The 18,806-nt window shown below is 47.6% G+C and overlaps 8 protein-coding genes across 8 annotated transcripts; 5 read left to right on the top strand and 3 right to left on the bottom strand.

The window, feature by feature from the left end:
• On the top strand, window positions 1–2,960 carry BDV27DRAFT_138998 (uncharacterized protein). The gene is made up of 8 exons (XM_032069355.1): window positions 1–304; window positions 364–574; window positions 630–1,206; window positions 1,264–1,302; window positions 1,375–1,443; window positions 1,527–1,786; window positions 1,840–2,483; window positions 2,549–2,960. Exons 2-8 carry the CDS (start codon window positions 372–374, stop codon window positions 2,590–2,592), a joined length of 1,836 nt encoding a protein of 611 aa, XP_031920716.1. The 5' UTR covers window positions 1–304; window positions 364–371; the 3' UTR covers window positions 2,593–2,960.
• Window positions 2,927–6,103, bottom strand: BDV27DRAFT_82819 (uncharacterized protein). Its single transcript, XM_032077714.1, has 5 exons — window positions 5,836–6,103; window positions 3,896–5,740; window positions 3,751–3,830; window positions 3,537–3,686; window positions 2,927–3,486 (listed from the first exon to the last, which is right to left on the bottom strand). The coding sequence occupies exons 1-5, from the start codon at window positions 5,968–5,970 to the stop codon at window positions 3,228–3,230; spliced, it is 2,469 nt and encodes an 822-aa protein (XP_031920715.1). The 5' UTR covers window positions 5,971–6,103; the 3' UTR covers window positions 2,927–3,227.
• A 240-nt stretch (window positions 6,104–6,343) lies between these two features.
• spb1 (rRNA methyltransferase spb1) lies at window positions 6,344–9,141 on the top strand. Its single transcript, XM_032069354.1, has 4 exons — window positions 6,344–6,428; window positions 6,488–6,637; window positions 6,689–8,372; window positions 8,432–9,141. Exons 1-4 carry the CDS (start codon window positions 6,411–6,413, stop codon window positions 8,986–8,988), a joined length of 2,409 nt encoding a protein of 802 aa, XP_031920714.1. The 5' UTR covers window positions 6,344–6,410; the 3' UTR covers window positions 8,989–9,141.
• A 209-nt stretch (window positions 9,142–9,350) lies between these two features.
• Window positions 9,351–11,241, top strand: dot1 (histone methyltransferase DOT1). The gene is made up of 2 exons (XM_032077713.1): window positions 9,351–10,139; window positions 10,209–11,241. The coding sequence occupies exons 1-2, from the start codon at window positions 9,595–9,597 to the stop codon at window positions 11,170–11,172; spliced, it is 1,509 nt and encodes a 502-aa protein (XP_031920713.1). The 5' UTR covers window positions 9,351–9,594; the 3' UTR covers window positions 11,173–11,241.
• Window positions 11,242–11,721: 480 nt separating this feature from the next.
• Window positions 11,722–12,478, bottom strand: BDV27DRAFT_164339 (ATG16 family protein; the record flags this gene model as incomplete). The annotated part of the gene is made up of 3 exons (XM_032073677.1): window positions 11,722–11,880; window positions 11,934–12,307; window positions 12,394–12,478. The coding sequence occupies 3 exons, from the start codon at window positions 12,476–12,478 to the stop codon at window positions 11,722–11,724; spliced, it is 618 nt and encodes a 205-aa protein (XP_031920712.1).
• A 317-nt stretch (window positions 12,479–12,795) lies between these two features.
• On the top strand, window positions 12,796–14,340 carry rab7 (Rab family GTPase YPT7). Its single transcript, XM_032069353.1, has 6 exons — window positions 12,796–13,060; window positions 13,124–13,177; window positions 13,248–13,343; window positions 13,402–13,581; window positions 13,690–13,837; window positions 13,906–14,340. Exons 1-6 carry the CDS (start codon window positions 13,031–13,033, stop codon window positions 14,013–14,015), a joined length of 618 nt encoding a protein of 205 aa, XP_031920711.1. The 5' UTR covers window positions 12,796–13,030; the 3' UTR covers window positions 14,016–14,340.
• Window positions 14,341–14,496: 156 nt separating this feature from the next.
• On the top strand, window positions 14,497–16,642 carry BDV27DRAFT_82719 (DMT family transporter). The gene is made up of 6 exons (XM_032077712.1): window positions 14,497–14,927; window positions 15,021–15,359; window positions 15,415–15,420; window positions 15,484–15,556; window positions 15,615–16,030; window positions 16,099–16,642. Exons 1-6 carry the CDS (start codon window positions 14,820–14,822, stop codon window positions 16,378–16,380), a joined length of 1,224 nt encoding a protein of 407 aa, XP_031920710.1. The 5' UTR covers window positions 14,497–14,819; the 3' UTR covers window positions 16,381–16,642.
• Window positions 16,643–16,675: 33 nt separating this feature from the next.
• On the bottom strand, window positions 16,676–18,467 carry BDV27DRAFT_82706 (PH domain-containing protein). The gene is made up of 3 exons (XM_032077711.1): window positions 18,105–18,467; window positions 17,307–18,050; window positions 16,676–17,210 (listed from the first exon to the last, which is right to left on the bottom strand). The coding sequence occupies exons 1-3, from the start codon at window positions 18,342–18,344 to the stop codon at window positions 16,965–16,967; spliced, it is 1,230 nt and encodes a 409-aa protein (XP_031920709.1). The 5' UTR covers window positions 18,345–18,467; the 3' UTR covers window positions 16,676–16,964.
• Window positions 18,468–18,806: the final 339 nt, after the last annotated feature.

The raw sequence follows: 18,806 nt of genomic DNA, 5'->3' as shown, positions 1-18,806 counted from the left end.
TTTCGGGCTTCTTTTCTATGTCTGTTCTTGCTCCTGTTGAATGGTGTCTGTTCCCCCGTGTTCCAATCTTTTCTCCACTCTGCCATACACTATCCTCACAAAGTACATTATAAAGTCGTTTACTGAGACAATCACTTCTATGAAAAGTGTCTCGGCAAAAGAAGGAAATGCTCCTATCTGCCTAGTAAACGAGGCGGTCCAAGGAAGAAGAAAAGGGCATCCTCCATCTCCCCGGAAGGAATTGTTCCACAAGATGATGCTCACAGTTCGACCATTCACCCGGCAGCATCCGGCTTCGATGAGTGTACGTGATGATGCGTAAAATCCTAGAGCTAGAATCAGCCAATACTCACTCAGGTACAGCGACGGGCATGTTTGGTCAGATCGATGGGCTGTCGGTACCAGGGGCCGGGCTGAGAAGCTTGGATTTCCCGTCGGATGTTCAGTCAATGTTCGCTGACCTCTTTATCCCCCACGATGCTGGTCATCCACCTGCACAAATGGAGCCAACCCCCTCGCCGTCTAACATATCAACCCAGTCCTTGGTAAGGACGTACGGCTCTGAACACGACATGTGGGTTTTACATTGCCCCAACCAGACTACTGGTCCCTTCTAATCTCCCAGGCAGACTCAACGCCTATTACGACTTTATTCATCATTATTTCCCTATCCTTCCGCCCAGGGCAGCCCCCGCCTCTCCAGACAGGCCATTGGATGCGGTTGGTTCCTATTCCGAATCTCCGACAGAAGAACCTCTTCTATTGTACAGACCACGGTCCCCTCTTAGCCTTGCTTTGTCTGCAGTCTTGGCCCTCATACCCCATCCGAGTGACTTGGAGCCCTCGTCTCCTGCCTCTGTTATCCGCCGTAGGACATATGCACATACGTTCTCCCAATTGGCCAATTCTAGCATCGAAGCAGATTGTGAGCTCCATGCCTCTTCTACCGATCCCTCACAGGCGCTCTCAAGTGAACGCCCTCTCATCAACAGGGAGAGCTTCCATCCCCATGCACCCGTGGAACTTGAATCTATTCTTGCGCTGTTGGTTCTCTCCGTATACGAATACACTCAGCGAGGAAATCTGCTTAAAATGCGATACCGTGCGGGTCAAGCATTGGCGATCGCGCTGGACATGTCTCTGCATTCTTTGGGAGAAGAGTATGATGAGTTCGCGGAAGCTCGTAGAAGAGCTTGGTGGATGACCGTATGTCTGGTTTGATTAGAATCATGTCTATTCCGCTAATCTTGTTTTTTACTATAGTACTACTGCGTTCTCCAAGGGTCGATTGTCAGCACAACAGTGAGTTTTTCCCCAGGAATATACCGCCTCTCTCATTCCTTTGATGGTTTAGCCGTTAACGAGGTCAACCAGCCGCTGGCCATTGTTGCGAATGATCCTCAATTTGTAACACCTTATCCGCGCTTTGCCGCTGATCCCGATGTAAGTTTTACCTGCGCCCTTTCACCAATTGGAGGTCCTGTGCGGACCTCAGCTGAAGGGGCGACCTTTAACATGATCTACAGGGTTGGGCTGTTCTGATGCAAGCTCAGCAAGTGCTAGTTTCAGCAACTCAGTTCGTAATTGACCTGAACAAATGTATTTCAACAAGGACCAATATGCCCTACATTTACGAACGGATGCAGCAGCTCGACGCATGGGCAAGCTCAGCATTGGCACAGTCTAACTTGCTTCCTATTGTTCCTCCGTCCATGAACTGTAGTGATGGTATGGAATTCACAACAGCTCAAAGTATACGTTCAATCTCACGGATCAAGTTATCCAGGTAGGTATTTGCATAAGAAATCACGTTCCAACATATCACTGATCTTATTCTAGCGCACAAATAAAAACCCACCGCTTTAGAGCATTTTCAGACATCCCTATCTTCATCAAGAAACATTGTGACCTAACCGCAGCCAACTCCAACAGCCTAGCAGCATGCAATTCTGCCAAGGATTCCAGAGCGCAGAATGGAATCACTGACATTCGATGCTCATGCGGAGGTTTGGAACCATTTCAACAGCCGTCGAGCGAATACACCCCTTCCACCGCTTCATCTACATCCTCGGATTATCAGTCGATCTCCCAATACTCGTTTACCAGTGGATTCCCATTCAGCATCCAACACTCTGCCAAAGTTTGCCTTAGGGCTGCTCTGCTGATCTCACGCATGTTCCCAAGTCTACCCATACCGCAACCAATTATGAACGAGCCAAAGAGCCCGCAGGGGATGACGTTACAACCACCGAACCAGCTTCCTCGAACTATGCCATCATTTGCCTGCTGTTTGATGCAAGGCAGCTACGCTATGCTAATGATATTCTACAAAGCGCGCGTAGAAAAGCAGCTGTCACCAGACTATGGGAATAAGACTACTCCCTCGGATCGATTGATCGAAGAACTCCGACAAGGACTAGAGCGAATCATTGCTACCGTGACCAATTATGCGGCTGCTTTTGAGGCGTTAGACGGCATGAGAGGTAGGTCTTATTCCTATGCATGCTCCATACATATCATGAGCGCCGCAGACTAACCATCAACCTAGATGAAATCGAAGGTGCATATCAAACGGCGTTCCCTCAACCGTAATTTTCTCTCTGGTTTCTTTATCCTATTGTCTTTTATTTCCTTTTAACTGTCGAGTTCGCTCTCATACCCATTTTACCGTTCTTTTGCTTCATCGCGGTGGGGCGCGATACATCTTTTCCATGGGGTTAGATATCTGGTACATCGGAATTGGGATGGATGGATAAAGTATAACTCAAACAAAAAGTGAACCCCTTATAATATTCATATACGGCGTTATATATCTTTGGGCAACGGAACACGGGGGTTTGCCTGTACCATTTTTAAATGACGATAACTACGAACAATCATCTCCTTTCAAATATTCTACCAATGGCGGCTATAATAGTATCCATGTCTGTAGAGCGCACCAGGTTCATAGGAAGGGTAAGATATTTCGCATCTATTATGTTCCCAACATTGTAATCGATATCTGTGCAGCAGAAAGCAAAGTATTCTATTTAAGATCCACCGTTGCATAGGAATGAGCTCTATTGTTTTTCTTTTTGCAACTCTCCACCCAAAGAAGTGTACAAAGTGTACGAAAAAAACAAGGCTGCCTAAGATGTGCAATAGCAAACCACACCAGGCTGGGGCAGGATTTAGTAGTTGTCAGTGGAGTGTTGATCGAGAGGGTATGTATGAGTGCGGAACTGTGGTTAAAGCTTTGAGCGGATTCCTTCCAATCGGAACTTTACATCCTTTAGAACCTTGCTGGTCGGTTTCCAGTCGTCAAACTGTCGTAGAAGTTCCATCGTTTCTTCATAAAGTTCGCGTCGGACATACTCTTCTTCAAGGAGGCCGCGCATGGCGAACGGAAGGATGTAAGGGTTCACGGACGAAGCAGGGGGGCTTCGCTTGATGCTAAGCGTTGCATCCTGGACATTCGACGTTTCCAGAGCAAATTCAATAGCCAGCCTAAGACAACATTAGCCTAATGAGCTCTAACTCGAGCAAAAGTAACATACCGATACACAGCTTCGTCATCATAGAGACGTGAGTGGCCTTCGCCACTATACAGACTACCTGCTAAAGGCGAACTCAATTCGCGGATCAGGCCGTGATCTGGGAGTCCAAGATTTCGGAGCTTAAGAGCAAACCCGACCAAATGTGATAAGCTGCGAGATATATCAGCAACGGCTCCAAAAACAAGCGTAAGCACTTGAAGTAGGAACAACATACAAACTTGGAGCATGTACTCTACCGTCGACAAATACTGCTCGGTAGACATACGGATGAGCCACCGGCGAAAACAGCGATGACTGCCATTAGAAACTAACATTAGTTGTTTCGCAAAAACTGCTGATGAACACTAGAGAGTACATACCTCTAGAGAAACGAGTTGGTCATCGATACTCCCTATATATGAAATCCGTACACCGAAATCAAGAGACGTTTTGAGCGCTGCCTCATAATCCTTTGAAACTTGGCTGTGAGGCAATGCAAATTCAAAAAGCTCACCAGCAGAGCCACTAATCCATCGTGATCGATAATCGGAGAAAGGCCCCATGTTAACACCAGCCATGGCACATACACCGACCCGGGAAGTGTTAAGGCACCCAAAAGATATTAACTTTGCAACTAACATTATTGCAACAGGAACACCCTGACTGTGGCATGCAATCAGTATGAAGTCTGCCTGCCTTATCTTTTCCATCCAATTGAGCAGTAGCTTCCACAATAAATCCACTCGCTCAGCAATGCGACCTTCGCCTTCTAACGCTATCTTTTCAATATCGCACGTATATGCATGATCATCTGCCCAGTTTTGAAGAGCATCTGCGGCCATATTCGAAAATCTGATAGATGTACCCGTCGGCTGACCAAGGACACTCCGAATTAACGGGGCGGGAAAGTACCCGTGTATTCCTATGGCCAATGCTCTTTTGATGGTTGGTGTGTCCTTAATCATGTAAACATGTCTATTGTCTGGCTCCTTGTTGTAGTGCAAGAATCGCCCTATCGTCTGTAAAAGACTAGGCTTCTCTTGCAAGGCGAAGGTGTCTCTGAAACGCGGAAGAACCTGGTTAGGTAAAATTTTCTGTAGATGCTTTGAAGCAGTTGCTTCGGACGTATTCACTGCAGGAGCAGTGGAGCTGGAATCTAGCCCAGAAACAACCTGTTCCGGAAGAGCAGAATTGCTTTTGGGAGACTTTATCTTAAGAGTTCCCTTCTTTGAGAGCTCTACTTTTTGCTCCGGCTCTGATTCAGGATCATCCTTGGGTTTCTGTATTATGGAATCCTGGGTAGTAGAGGCTTCAATGGACTGTACTTCTTGGGACTTCGCCTGCGAAGTGTCTTGTGAAGTGTCTCGGAACCAGAAAGACCAGCCTGATGGCTTAGCACTTTTAGTAGGTGCATCTGCTGAACTATCTGCGGTGGGCTCGTCCACATTTTCATTTGATATAGGTGATGTATAAACAGGGTGTGCCGATTCATCAACTGCTGGTGGATTCTCACGATGGGGTTCTTCTAAACCCTTTGACGATGAGGAGCCGTACCACATCTGGAGCCAAGATCGCTTCTGTGCTGTGTCGGCAATCTCTGCCGTTTCAGGAGGCTTTGTTTCGTCTGCTTGATCTTGATTAGCAGGTGCAGTGTCCTCCTCTTTTGAAGTCTGATTTTCCGCAGTTTGGTCCACTAGGGCTGGGGCTGAATCTTCCGGGGAATTATCAGGAAGGGTTTCAATCCTGGAGGGGGCCCAGACCCATGAAAACCACCCACTTGGTTGTGACGGCGTTTGTTCGTGACAAGCTTCTACCTCCCCAGACCCTGCATTCGTCTCAGTCGCAACATCCGGTTGATCCTTATCAATGCTGTGTCCCGTGCTGGCGCCTCCGTCATTTGACGACTCCTTAGTTGTTGATTCGGTTGCTGAAGCAGTAGAGTTGGGCTGGGCTTCTATTGCTGGTGAAGACGCAGTGCCATCGGATGCGATATTGATCCGGGTTGTGGTGGCGTCGGCAGGAAGGGAGCGAGTCGAAGGGCCAACTTTTCTTGTAAGTTGCAGAGAAGGATTTCGGGGGTGTTTAGGAGAGGCAAGCTGCGACACTGGCAAGGAAGTGAGACTTGAAGCTACGTTTTGGGCAACCGAGATGCTCTCACGGGCAACCTCGGTAACTGGGGCCGCTTTAGATGATTTGGAAACGGGCCAGGCTCCTGGGTACCAGTTCTATGAGAGCAACCCATAAATCAGCTACCAGAATACAGAGACAAAGGCAGTAGAATAATGCGCTTTGTAAAATTATACGAAATTCTTAAACTTACTCCACTACCTCCTTGTTTCAGTGAGCCCGAGCGTCCTCTGTCTATCGACGGTATTGTCGTCCCATCGTTTGATGATTGTGATTCCGCAACTGACGGAATGGACTTTACTCTCTTGCGAGAACCCGTGGGCGCCATGAAAGTAGAATGTAAAACATTACCATACCATGAACTGCACAGAATCTGTTGAGCAAATTTGGAGGACAGGGGCCTCCAGAACTACAGTAGTGGGAGATAAGCCATGGGGCGGTGGTGCCTGCTGATGATCTGCGTCGAGTCAAAGCCACGGGGGAAAAGAGAGAGATTTAGTCGGCCCAATAGAGGTGATATCACGTCACATGGAATCCCGATCCCTGACCGCCTTTGGTGCCTGGGGTTTATAGCTGTGGCTAGTGATCAGCCACCGCCACAGCTGACAGAAAAGGGTAAAAAAAAATTATTCTACGGGCGGTGTGGAGTCGAGATCCAGGCGGCCGATAACTTTTTCTCTCGTTTTTTATATCAATACCAGTCTACCAACATCATTCTGTCAATTCGGGTCTTTTTGTCGAGCCTACCTCGACTACCCGTCTTTGAAAATGGCGATCCAGAAGAAGGTACGCTGGAGAATTCTATAAAAATGATAGAAGATAACCCGTTTACTGACTACGAGTAGCATGGTAAGGGTCGTTTGGATAAGTGGTATCGCCTTGCGAAGGAGAAGGGGTACAGAGCTAGAGCTGCGTTCAAGCTGATCCAGCTGAACAAGAAATATGGTTTCTTGGAGAAGAGCAAGGTCGTTCTCGATCTTTGTGCTGCACCAGGTGTAAGTGTGGATGCATCTTTTGTACCAACATTATTCTCTAACAATACATAGTCATGGTGTCAAGTGGCTGCGGAGTGTATGCCCGCCCAAAGTATTATCATCGGTGTCGATCTCGCCCCCATCAAGCCAATTCCACGAGTTATCACTTTCCAGAGCGATATCACGACCGAGAAGTGTCGCACCACTATCAGACAACACTTGAAACATTGGAAGGCGGATACAGTACTTCACGATGGTGCTCCAAACGTCGGTACAGCGTGGGTTCAGGACGCGTTCTCGCAAGCAGAGCTGGTCCTGCAGTCGATGAAATTGGCTACGGAATTCCTGGTTGAGGGTGGTACCTTTGTCACTAAAGTCTTCCGGTCTAAGGACTACAATGCGTTGTTGTGGGTTTTCAAGCAATTGTTCACGTCGGTGGAAGCCACAAAGCCCCCCTCGTCTCGAAATGTCTCCGCCGAAATCTTCGTTGTCTGCCGTGGCTTTAAGGCACCGAAGCGCATGGACCCTAAGTTCCTTGATCCGAAGCACGTATTCGCAGAACTGGCTGATCCAACCCCAAATAACGAGGCTCGTGTGTTTGACCCTGAGAAGAAGAAGCGCAAAAGAGATGGTTACGAGGAAGGCGATTGGACGCAATTTAAGGAGATACCCGTCACCGAATTCATTAATACAACCGACCCAATTGCTATTCTCGGCCAATACAACAAACTTAGCTTTCAACAGCCCCTCAATGGAGATATCGCATTGAGCACACTCAACCGGTTGGAAGAAACGACGGATGAAATTCGCACGTGCTGTGAAGATTTGAAAGTGCTGGGCAAAAAGGAATTCCGCAACTTACTACGGTGGCGATTGAAAGTCCGTGAGAAATTTGGCCTTGTCGTGAAGAAGGGAGGGCAGGCCAAAAAGGATGAGCCCGAGGAAGTGGCCGAAATTGCCCCAATGGATGAAGAGCTGGCCATTCAAGAAGAACTGCAGCGCCTCCGGGAGAAGGAAAGCTCCAAGGCGAAAAAGGAGAGACGGAAGGAGAATGAAAAGAAGCGCAAGGAGATCGTCCGCATGCAGATGCATATGACAACCCCTATGGATATTGGTATGGAGCAAATTGGTCCCCTTGGAGATGATGCACCGTTTTCACTTAAACGTGTCGAGAGAGAGGGTGCCAGGGATACAATCGCTGCTGGGAAAGAAGTGGCGATTGAGAGTGAAAGTGAAGATTCAGAAACCGATGCCGATGCCGAGAGTGATGATGAAGGCGATCGACTAGAAAGAGAGCTCGATTCACTATACGAGCAATACCAAGATCGCAAAGAGGACAAGGATACGAAACTAAGAGCCAAGAAAGCCAGGAAGGATTTCGAAGCCGATGAGTGGGAGGGCTTTTCGGAGTCGGGTAACGAAGAGTCAGATAACGAAGACTCCGAATTTGGTTCAGCGAATGCGACGAGCGTTGCACCTCCGAAGAATGGAACACTGTCTAATAATGCTGCCATGTTCTTTGACCAGGACATCTTCCAGGGCTTAGAGGATGTTGATGACGTTGAGGATGAGGATGCTGATGAGGATAGTGTCATTGAGATGGGCGAGGACGACAATGACCATATGGAGATCGAGAATCCTGCTTCCAAGAAGCAGAAGGCAAAGGATGCGAAGACAGGCACACAAATGGTCTTGGACTCTTCGGATGAGGAACCTGAGGAACTCGATGAGCCTCGGAAGGAAAATGGTCAACTTGGTGAGTGTTACTATATCAGATTATACGGTTGTTTCTGTTGTTGCTAACTATAAACATAGACATCGATATTATCACTGCGGAAGCCATGGCCCTGGCTCAGCAGATGGCTAGTGGTGAAAAGAAGTCGCATGACGTGATGGATGATGGGTTCAATCGGTATTCTTTCCGAGATGTTGATGGTCTACCGGAGTGGTTCCTCGACGATGAGACAAAGCATAGTAAACAAAATCGACCCATCACCAAGGCTGCTGCGGCTGCAATCAAGGAGAAAATGCGTGCCATTAACGCTCGACCAATCAAGAAGGTCATGGAAGCCAAGGGTCGAAAGAAGTTCAAGGCTGCGCAGAAGCTGGAAAAACTGCGCAAGAAGTCTGCATTGCTGGCAGATGATGAGGCACTCAGCGAACGTGACAAGTCACAGGCCATTTCGAAGTTGATGAGCAAGGCGACCAAGAAGAAGCCTAAGCAGCAGGTGAAGCTGGTCGTGGCCAAGGGCAACAACAGGGGTATCTCTGGTCGTCCACGCGGGGTGAAGGGCAAATATAAGATTGTGGATTCCCGTATGAAGAAGGATGTCCGAGCCCAGAAGCGTCTTGCGAAGAAGAAACAAAAGTAAAGGGAGTGAAGGTCATAGACGAATATCATGCGTCGTGACCCGCCGGTGTAATTAAGTTCCAGCAAAATTTGATACCCATTTGAGGGGTGTGTATGTATAGAAACCGCATATTACAGCATTTTATATATATCCATGTACAGAATTGTTGTGTCAGCGAAATCCGTATGCTATGTGCTTAGATTCCATCAAAGATAATGTATACAGGGGAAAGCAACTATTACTACTAGTACACGCGGGGTGGGCGGCTTAGAGATCCGAGTCGACGGAAAGCGGGTGTGCCTAAGGTTAAAAAGACATGCGGCCCAGAGTGGCGGCGCTGAACCTTTATCGATCGCCGCTACTTTTTGGCTAAGGCTTTGCGCGGCTCTTTTCTTTGACATTTCCGCTCGGTCAACGGTCTTTTCCTTCTCTTTCTACCCTCTTTTAACTCGTTTTGCATTTTCGCGCTCGTTATTCCATTCTTTCAGATATTCTTTCTCTGTTTTTTCCAGTACATATGCTACCTCAAATATTTTAACTGCTCCCCCCACTTGTCCATATACCGTCACACATATTGGTTCTGTACAGTACATCCCCGCCTGAGTGCGGCGCGTCCAGCTTTACTCGATGGGATTCTTTGACCACCTCCAAAAAGGAGGAGGCTTCTCTTTACAACCAAAGAAGCCTCAGATACGTAAAGTTGTTCAGACACGGCCTGCGCCTCCTTCAAGGACGTCATCACTGACACCGGGTACATCATCGCGTGCCTCGCCCTCTGATAAGCCGAAGAAGATGCAAGGATCGGGGAGCAGGTCAGTCTCGAGAGATCCAGACCTTACATCTTCGAAACGGCGATTGAACACTCCGTCACAGAATCGAAAGCGACAAACTCCAGAACAGCGACTTTCCAGTGATGATGATTCCAGTGACACGGATACGTCGTTCGAAGTTCGTAAGCGCGCGAGAACGGGCGACAGTGCGGAGCCAGATTTTGAGAGACGGCTACGTTCCTTGAAGGCATTCTCCGAAGCAGGAGTTAAGTCATTGCCGATAGTGCATGCAGCTGACATCACATCTGTCCAAAAGGCGGGGTGTTTCAAACCAGCTTTTGGGGGCACGGGCCGGCCTACCGAGATATTGTTACAGTATCCAAGCGCTTCCCCGAAAGAAAGGTATGATATTATGCAAAAATAGCATTGATGGTACGCGGGATTTGCTAACGAGTTTACTTCGTACAACAGATACAACCTTGTTGTACCCCGTGACAAAGACGATTTTAGACCTATCGACGATATATTCCAAGTCATCGAAACTGTGTCACAAAATTACATATCGGAAGACGAGGCGGACTATTTTGATAATGAGTCGACTGGGATTAAGAGAAGGCTACGACGAGCGCTCGCCCACGCGTCCGAAGCGGAGTTTCGAACTGTTGTAACCGATTATAATGATGCGATTGAACGATTAAGGCGCGATGGTAGTATCGCAAAAAAACTAGACTCGACTCATCGGCTGAATTTGCCACTCGTCGAGAGGATTTTAACCCAAATTTATTCGCGCACTGTGTCACCTCGGGTTGAATCACTCCGTCAATATGAGAACGGAACGGACAATGTCTACGGAGAATTGCTACCTCGTTTCATCAGTACCATTTTCAAAGAGACGGGATTGAAGTCGGGCCAGGTTTTCGTCGATCTAGGATCTGGCGTGGGTAACGTTGTTTTGCAGGCGGCACTGGAGATTGGGTGTGAAAGCTGGGGCTGCGAAATGATGCAGAATGCATGTGAACTTGCCGAGCTCCAACAGACCGAGTTCAAGGCTCGATGTCGCCTATGGGGAATTGCACCGGGGAAAACACATCTCGTTCGGGGCGATTTCCTCAAAGAACAGAGTATCATCGATGTCCTAAAGCGCGCAGATGTCATCTTGATCAACAACCAGGCCTTTACTCCGCAACTCAACAACGAGTTGATCAACCACTTCCTGGACATGAAAGAGGGTTGTCAAATCGTGTCCCTCAAGTCATTCGTCCCTGCAGGCCATAAAATCCAGTCTCGGAATCTAAATTCGCCAATTAATCTTCTTAAGGTAAAGCAGAGGGAATATTGGTCCAACAGTGTCAGCTGGACCGACGTTGGTGGCACTTATTTCATCGCTACCAAAGACAGCTCTAGATTGAGAGCTTTTGCAGAGAGCATGGGGTGAGATGCCCGCCTATTCACTGCGCGGTCACCAACAAACTGGTTTTTGGGTATCTTTCCCCCTTCTTACTCTTGGTACGTTTTGTTTATCCTGGGTTGATAAATACTACATACAATTCCCTGTAGGCCTTTCTTCGGTGTATTATTTCCCTATTCTTACCTTTTTCTTCCTTATATTTCCTCTCTTTCTTGTTTCTTTTTGGAAATAGCTACTTGTCTTGAAGATATGATACCACTGTTCTTGTATAAATGTTGGCATGGTTTCTTCATTTCTTTGGGATGTCTGTTTTCGGCTCTTCACCTGTTGTGCCCAGGGGCCTCTTCTGTCCTCTCCTGAAATATTCTGGGTTTTCGTGGCACATCGTACAAGATACTGCATTGCTTGAATTGCGCGCCATCGGGAGTCGGTGAATAGGTGGGTATCATGAATATGGTATAGATAAGGTTGATATAGATCTGGATATAGACTCGAGGAAGCCCGCAATATTACCCCGGTCTGGGAGAGTTATAGAAACAATAAAAATTGTCTCTGCTGTCACAAATCTCGTAAAAATCAAGAAAATCGCGAGGCTTCGTTCATCGCCTCCGCTTCTTTGCCCATCCTTGCCATCCAACGGTCGACTAACTCCTGGTTTTCCTTCTGTAGCCTATTGGACCGCTCCTCAGCCATATTGAGCTGCAGGTTTAGAGATGCAAGCTCATCTTGGAAATCCTGATAATAGTTTAGTCAAGAGATCCGGTAGGGTACAGAGCAAAGTGTCGTACATCTAGCAATTTAGCTTTTCCCTTCAACTCTTCGTCCCTGTCCTTCAGTCGCAGTTGCAACTGAGCAACTTCTTTCTCTAGTGCACCAATACGACGTGAGTCCTGCGAGCTTCGTTTTCGCAGTTTCTCCAGCTCGGCCGTTGCGCGAGTAAGCCGATCCTGTAGCTCTGATCGGGACCGTTGCGCCTCAGATAGATCTGTGCGCGCTGCAGCTAGAGCATCCGGGGGAGAAAGTCCTGACGACGCTACACCTTTTTTCTTGGGGTCTGGCACTAGGGATTGGGGAATATCATTGTGGCTCTCTGTCGGGGCAGAGCTTTGGGTGCTATTGACAGCTGTTGCTATACGGCCGGTCCGATCGGCAAGTTGTGTATCTGTAGCAATGGATGATTTGTCAGTGAGAATGAGGAACCACGTGGGAATATTACGCTCCAGACACAGCTGTCCCTTCAAGGCGTACAGGCATTTAAGATAGCAACGTTGGCTTTTTCTCGTCGATCGCGAGCCGCCAGAGCGGCGGAGTACTCCTCTCTCCAGTGGGCCATTGATAATCACGATAAGCGCTGTCGAATAGAGCAGCTTTAAATCACGGATACATTGTGACACGAGTTAGTCACGCAGCAAATTAGGAACGCGGTACAGTTGTTACTAGTAGTCGGACCTGTACGGAAGGCCTTGTCAAGGGTTTTCGAGGTGTTCTCTAAAAGGAGACACGCACAACTTCTTGTACAGATAACGGTGGACCGTTGGTGAAATGATCGGACGATGCAGCAACACGTGCACACCGCCTGCTCCACCGCCCCAGCGTCATGCATCATCGAAACCAACCGCCTCCCATTAGCTTCGGCTCGTTACCGTCCAACTTAAGACTAGTACTACTAACTACTACTCCGGTCCTCTCTCTCTCTCACTCACTCACTCATCCTTCCCCAGCTACTTCACAACTATTTGCTAGGACAGGGGGAACTTACAACACCCACCAGATCCCCTCGATCTCCATACTCCATAGAGAGCTACTCACACCTTCCTTTTTCATTTGCGCCGCTTCATATTATCTCCCACCGCGCATACCGTCTTATCTCTACATAGCCACAGCCATGTCGTCACGGAAGAAGGTTCTTCTTAAGGTAAGGTCACCATGCCAGCGTTACGGCTAAACTACTCTTATTGACGTGCATCTTATCTTCTAGGTGATTATTCTTGGTGATAGCGGCGTCGGTAAAACGAGTTTGATGAATCAATATGTTAGTGACCTTCAGTGCAGGAGGATCATGTGTAGTACCGTATCCCGCTGACAACGATATCCGCCAACAGGTCAACAAGAAGTTTAGCGCCAGCTACAAGGCAACAATCGGCGCGGATTTTCTTACCAAGGAAGTTCTAGTAGACGACCGACTGGTAACAATGCAGGCATGTGTCCCATCAATTCTCGATACAACAAAACGGGTGATTAACCTGTGACAAATAGATCTGGGATACTGCGGGCCAAGAACGTTTTCAATCGTTGGGTGTTGCGTTTTACCGAGGAGCCGACTGCTGTGTTTTGGTATACGATGTGAACAACTCCAAGAGTTTCGAGGCTCTGGACAGCTGGAGAGATGAATTTCTTATCCAAGCAAGCCCGAGAGATCCTGAGAATTTCCCTTTCGTATGTTTCCCTACTTAACTATTCCTTCTTTTTTTATTTTTTTATTTGTTAATTTTCTATTCTTTTCTCCTGCTTTTGATTTCCGACTCAAGGTTGACAATGATATAGGTCGTTATTGGTAACAAGATCGATGTCGAGGAGAGCAAACGAATGATTTCCTCGAAACGCGCTATGACGTTTTGCCAATCCAAGGGCAATATCCCTTACTTCGAAACTAGTGCCAAGGAAGCTGTTAACGTTGAACAGGCTTTTGAAGGTAAGTCGGTCCTCTTCAACAGCTCGCTCGTTCTTCATGTTCCTGCCACATGCTGACGCACACGCAAGTCATCGCTAGGAGTGCTTTGGCGCAAGAAGAGGCCGAAGAATTTAGTGGTGAATTCAGTGACCCTATCAACATCCACCTTGATAGTGAACGCGATGGATGTGCCTGTTGATACCCTAGTGATGGACATGACTTTTCAATGATTTACAATCCATGGCCGACATTTGCAGCTTTCCGTTTGCATTTTGAGTTTCTTTTGTAGAGATGTTGTTGTTTCCTTTCTCTGTTGTCGGGCTTGGGGAACGGGTTGTTTCCCCCAAATGCTAAGTCTATATATCTTGGGAATACTTCATGTATGAAGTTCCTATCTCATGCGTTGTCTGCTGGGTCGCATGGGGATATCCTTTGCCAGTCGTGTTTTCTTTTTCCTAGTGTTTACAGCCAATGTCTAATCATATTGTTTGAGGAGTCTGGAATATAACTATTTTGAGATTGGGGTTGCCAGAGTACGTACCTACTAGTAGTATCATCACGAGGGAACAATGAATGTCCGGGACCCTGTCGATCTATTCCCAAAGGCGCAATAGACAATGGTGATATCCCGTGATCCTTAGGCGGTGGGCCTTCCGCCGAACTACGTTATCATCCATGGTCTGGGGTTAACCCCATTTGTTTCTTTTTTCCCCCTTTGACTCTAGGACATCCCATGATTAATTCACAGGGTGGTCGCGTCACCTGCTGGCACAGCTGAGCTCTATCTGTGCTTCCACAATTGCGCTCCGTGATCCACCCTGAACTCTTTCGTTATCCTGAGCGCTGGCCTTACGAGATACGTCTTGCCTCTCCGGTTGGGTCCGAAGCGCGAAAAAGTACTCGATTGATAATCTTGATGAATGGGGCTTCTACAAGTTTATCTACACGCCGGCGTCTTCACCTTTCGATCTTTTGTACATAGTTTCGTTGGCTAATACTCTCCATGGATACCTTTGCCAGAATGTCCACTGGTGTCGCAAGACGAACACTTGGCATCGGGTTGCTTCTGATCGTAGTCGTTCTGTGGACGGCTTCGAATTTCCTGGCTAGTGTATGCTGACCCTTCACAAACATCTTGATGAAAGCACTTCTTCTCTCTGTGGGTCTTCATCCTGAGTCGCGCACATACTGACCTGCGTCCCAGACGATATTCGCCGACGATACGTACCCCAAACCGTTCTTTGTGACGTATATTAACACCTCGTTGTTTATGCTTCCTCTCTTTACGATAATCCTTGGTCGGGTCTGGAGATTATGGCGTTCGGGAAAGCTCTCCCAGATACACTCGTTTCAAAGTTTCTTGCGGCACATTGATTCACATGATCCGGATGCTGAAACAACAAGGCGGGACAATGCTTACGAGCCCGCAGACCCTGAAACATGGAATACAGCTACGTTGGATTCAGGAGGAAAAGAAGAGGAATCTGTCAAGCTGGGCTTGAGGGCGACTGCAAAGTTAAGCCTGCAATTTTGCATGTTATGGGTAAGAATCTGTCCGATATGCGAAACCCCTATACGGCTATACTAACTTGAAGTAGTTCCTTGTAAGTAACTCGAGACTGCGGAATACCCTACGCTCCATGATCTGACGCAGAATGCACAAACAGGCAAATTACTTTGCCATGGCTTGTCTGCAATACACGACCGTAGGTAGCACCACCATTTTGACTTCTACCAGCGGTATGCATCAATCAACCAAATCAACTTTGAGTAGAATTTTTAACATCTATGGTTACAGGTGTGTGGACCCTGATATTCGGCGCACTCATTGGTGTTGAAAAATTCACTGTCCGCAAACTCGCCGGCGTCGTCGCCTCCTTGGTGGGGATTATTTTGATATCCCGTGTTGATCTATCTGCATCAGACTCACCCCCTGCAGATGATGGCAGCGGCGGCAGGTTTCCGAACAAAAGCTCCACCGAGATCGCGCTCGGCGATGCCATGGCCGGATTCAGCGCGGTCATGTACGGAGTGTATACGATTGTATTAAAAAAACAAGTCGGAGATGAGTCCCGAGTGAACATGCAGTTATTCTTTGGTCTCGTCGGACTCATTAATATGATTCTCATTTGGCCCGGTTTCATTATAATGCATTTCACCGGAATCGAGACATTTGCACTTCCTGAAACAGGCAAAGTTTGGACTATTATTTTGGTACTAGCTTCCCTGTTCCTCTCTCATATACATGATATCCGAACTATACTAACATCTGATCTCTGAAGGTTAACTCCGTATCCTCGCTTTTATCTGACATCTGCTGGGCCTACGCTATGCTCTTGACGACTCCTCTCGTCGTCACCGTCGGCCTCTCATTGACCATCCCTCTCTCCCTTGTGGGCCAGATCTTCCTTCAAGGCGTGACGTCGAGCGCGTTGTATTGGGTCGGCGCTGCGATCGTGTTCCTGTCGTTCTTAGTTGTGAACCATGAAAGTAAGGAGAAGAGTAATGAGGAAACGTCAGCGGGAGACTATGATGCTGTTCCCGGAGAAGAGACGGAGAGGTGATATACATCTGATCTCAGGGCAACTAATTAGATTAAAGTTAGTCCAGAATAACAGAATCTAACCGTATATATACACACAAATCGCCAATTCGTTAAAAAACTATCCTTTGTTTTCCATAAGAATAGAACAGAACATAAGATTACAATAGGACCCTATCACGTGGCAGATAAGAGAGAACAATAAAGGACGCAAATTATCCAACCCGCCACTGGAAAATAGCATTGCGGCTTGATACCTACTCCACCATGGTGATTTCTCGGTATGCAAAATATTGCCACCGGTACAGGGGATTAAATAAACATCGGTAAAATCAACATTATCAGCATTATTCAAAAATCGGGGGTTTTAGACTGATCACAAGGGGAAAAAAAGAAAATAGATCTATATCATCAGTAAAGTCGGGTATGTATGTCGTAAACAGATCAATGAGAAAAGAGAACACAGTTGACGAAGGTATATAAGGTGTGCAGTAATTCGACAATGAAGAGAATTTGTTAAGGAGAGACACAATGAAGGAAGTGGAAAAAGGGAGCGACAATCGGACTGTTACCAGACCCGTCGGGTTATTATTGTTGTACAATTGTTCAGGCTGCTGCTGCCGCCGCCGCAGCTCCTGGCGTGGTCTCTGATTCGAGTTTCTTGCGAGCGACCAGAACGCTCTTTAGGGACCCTAGCCACTTTGCTAGGGATTCTTCATCGTCCGCGCAGAGACGATATGATTTTTCCTCTTCGATAACTTGGAGACAGTAGAGTTTTGAACGAGATATTGGGTCAATTTCTGCGGCATCGAATACCTGGTCCATGGGAAGTATCTTGACTGCGGAATACTCCTGTGGAAGGTAGCCAGTCAGTTTTCTTCTAACTCATTCAGTACGGCAGAAAAGACCTGAGATATAGCAAAAGTGGATTGGGTTAAATCTCCATACCTGTTCGTCCTTATAGAAGCCAAGGCTCTTTGGACGTAAAACAACCCATAATCGTTTCCACTGGCGCACCCCTCCCTTAATGCGAAGACACTGAAGATACCCATTGCAGATAACTCTCTCCGGGTCACGCCGAGTATTTGGTTCCTGGGTCCGATCCATATCGCGTGCAGAGATGGGCTGTGCACTCGCTGGAGTAGACACAGGTAAGTTAGGAATTGTTGAAGTTCTTGAAACGGGGCGAACACTGGAGTTGCTCGCTGGGCCATCGGACCATTCTGAGTAAGACGTAATATCATGTCCCGAGAAATTCTGGTGGGCAGTGAGACGTCCACCAGGGGAGCTTGCCCGTCCGAATTCAGGCGAGCTGGCCCTTCCCATATGCTCAACATCCGAGAAATCGGTGGTATCATCGATCCGTTGCTTGCTAGTTGCTGTATTGTTTCCTTTCATGGAAAGGGCCAGAAACGCCTCCTCTTCCTCGTCTATGCGAGTTTCGGCACGAATGCGCTCGATCCAATCCTGCGCATCTTTTTCCGACAGAGCCTGGAAGCGATAGTTCTTAGAAGGGGAGAATATGCCAAAAACATGCTGGCGATTTGACCGAGGAGATTTAACGGGAGCGATCGCGGTTACTTCTGATAGAGTAATGGATAGTCGCAACCTTGTCGCTTCCTCATCTTTGTAGACTGATAACAGATTCGGGCGGAGAACGAGATAGGCTTGTTTCCAGGAGGCCCTGAATGCCTAAACAACCAGAGTCAGCGGTGGATTGCAAGGTGGATGGGGAACGAGGCTGACATGTTTATGTTTAACCCGACGATGCACCTTCCCAGTTTTCAAGACGCGATCGAATTCGAAGCTTCCGTTTTCATTAACTGGCGAGAATGTGTCTAGATTGACATGTCCATTCCGATGGACGGTCGGGGACCGGAGTAGAGTAGATTGCTTGACGGTACCGTCAGGAAAATGAATCGCTGGGGCTTTGACATGCCCCTCCGAGGTCGACGGGCACGAGCTTGTCAACGGCTGGTGCATCATATCGAAGGGTAATTATTGGTGGTAAGATATAAAAACCAAGTACAAATCGCGATCTAGTGCAGCTCAGGTTTATCAATGCAAATATAGTAACGTTATAGTTGCAGCGCGCATATATCGACACATCTGGACAACTAGAGAGAGTAAGCCTCCATATATAGCAAATGGGGGGCCTACACAGGCTGAGAAGGTGTAGGCAGAAAGTATAGTAAGAGAAGAGGGCGGGTAGCAAATCATAATGGTCTTACAATATAAGTCAAGGGAACAAGTAGTAGGTTACCAACAGGACATGATGGAGAGGCTGTGTCAAGAGCAGCGCCGAATGGAAAGACGAACTAAATGCGGCAGGGGAAAAGAAAATAGAAGAAACGGAGAGCGTATGGATAGATGAAGACATGGAATTTCCCCGGCCAAAAGTGCTTCAGCAAGCGCCCATTACTCGAGCATGTGCGCTGCAGAGTGATG

The sequence above is a fragment of the Aspergillus caelatus genome, assembly GCF_009193585.1.
Source record: "Aspergillus caelatus strain CBS 763.97 unplaced genomic scaffold BDV27scaffold_423, whole genome shotgun sequence".
Lineage (NCBI taxonomy): Eukaryota > Fungi > Ascomycota > Eurotiomycetes > Eurotiales > Aspergillaceae > Aspergillus > Aspergillus caelatus.
This window is presented reverse-complemented; position numbering and strand designations above follow the sequence as displayed.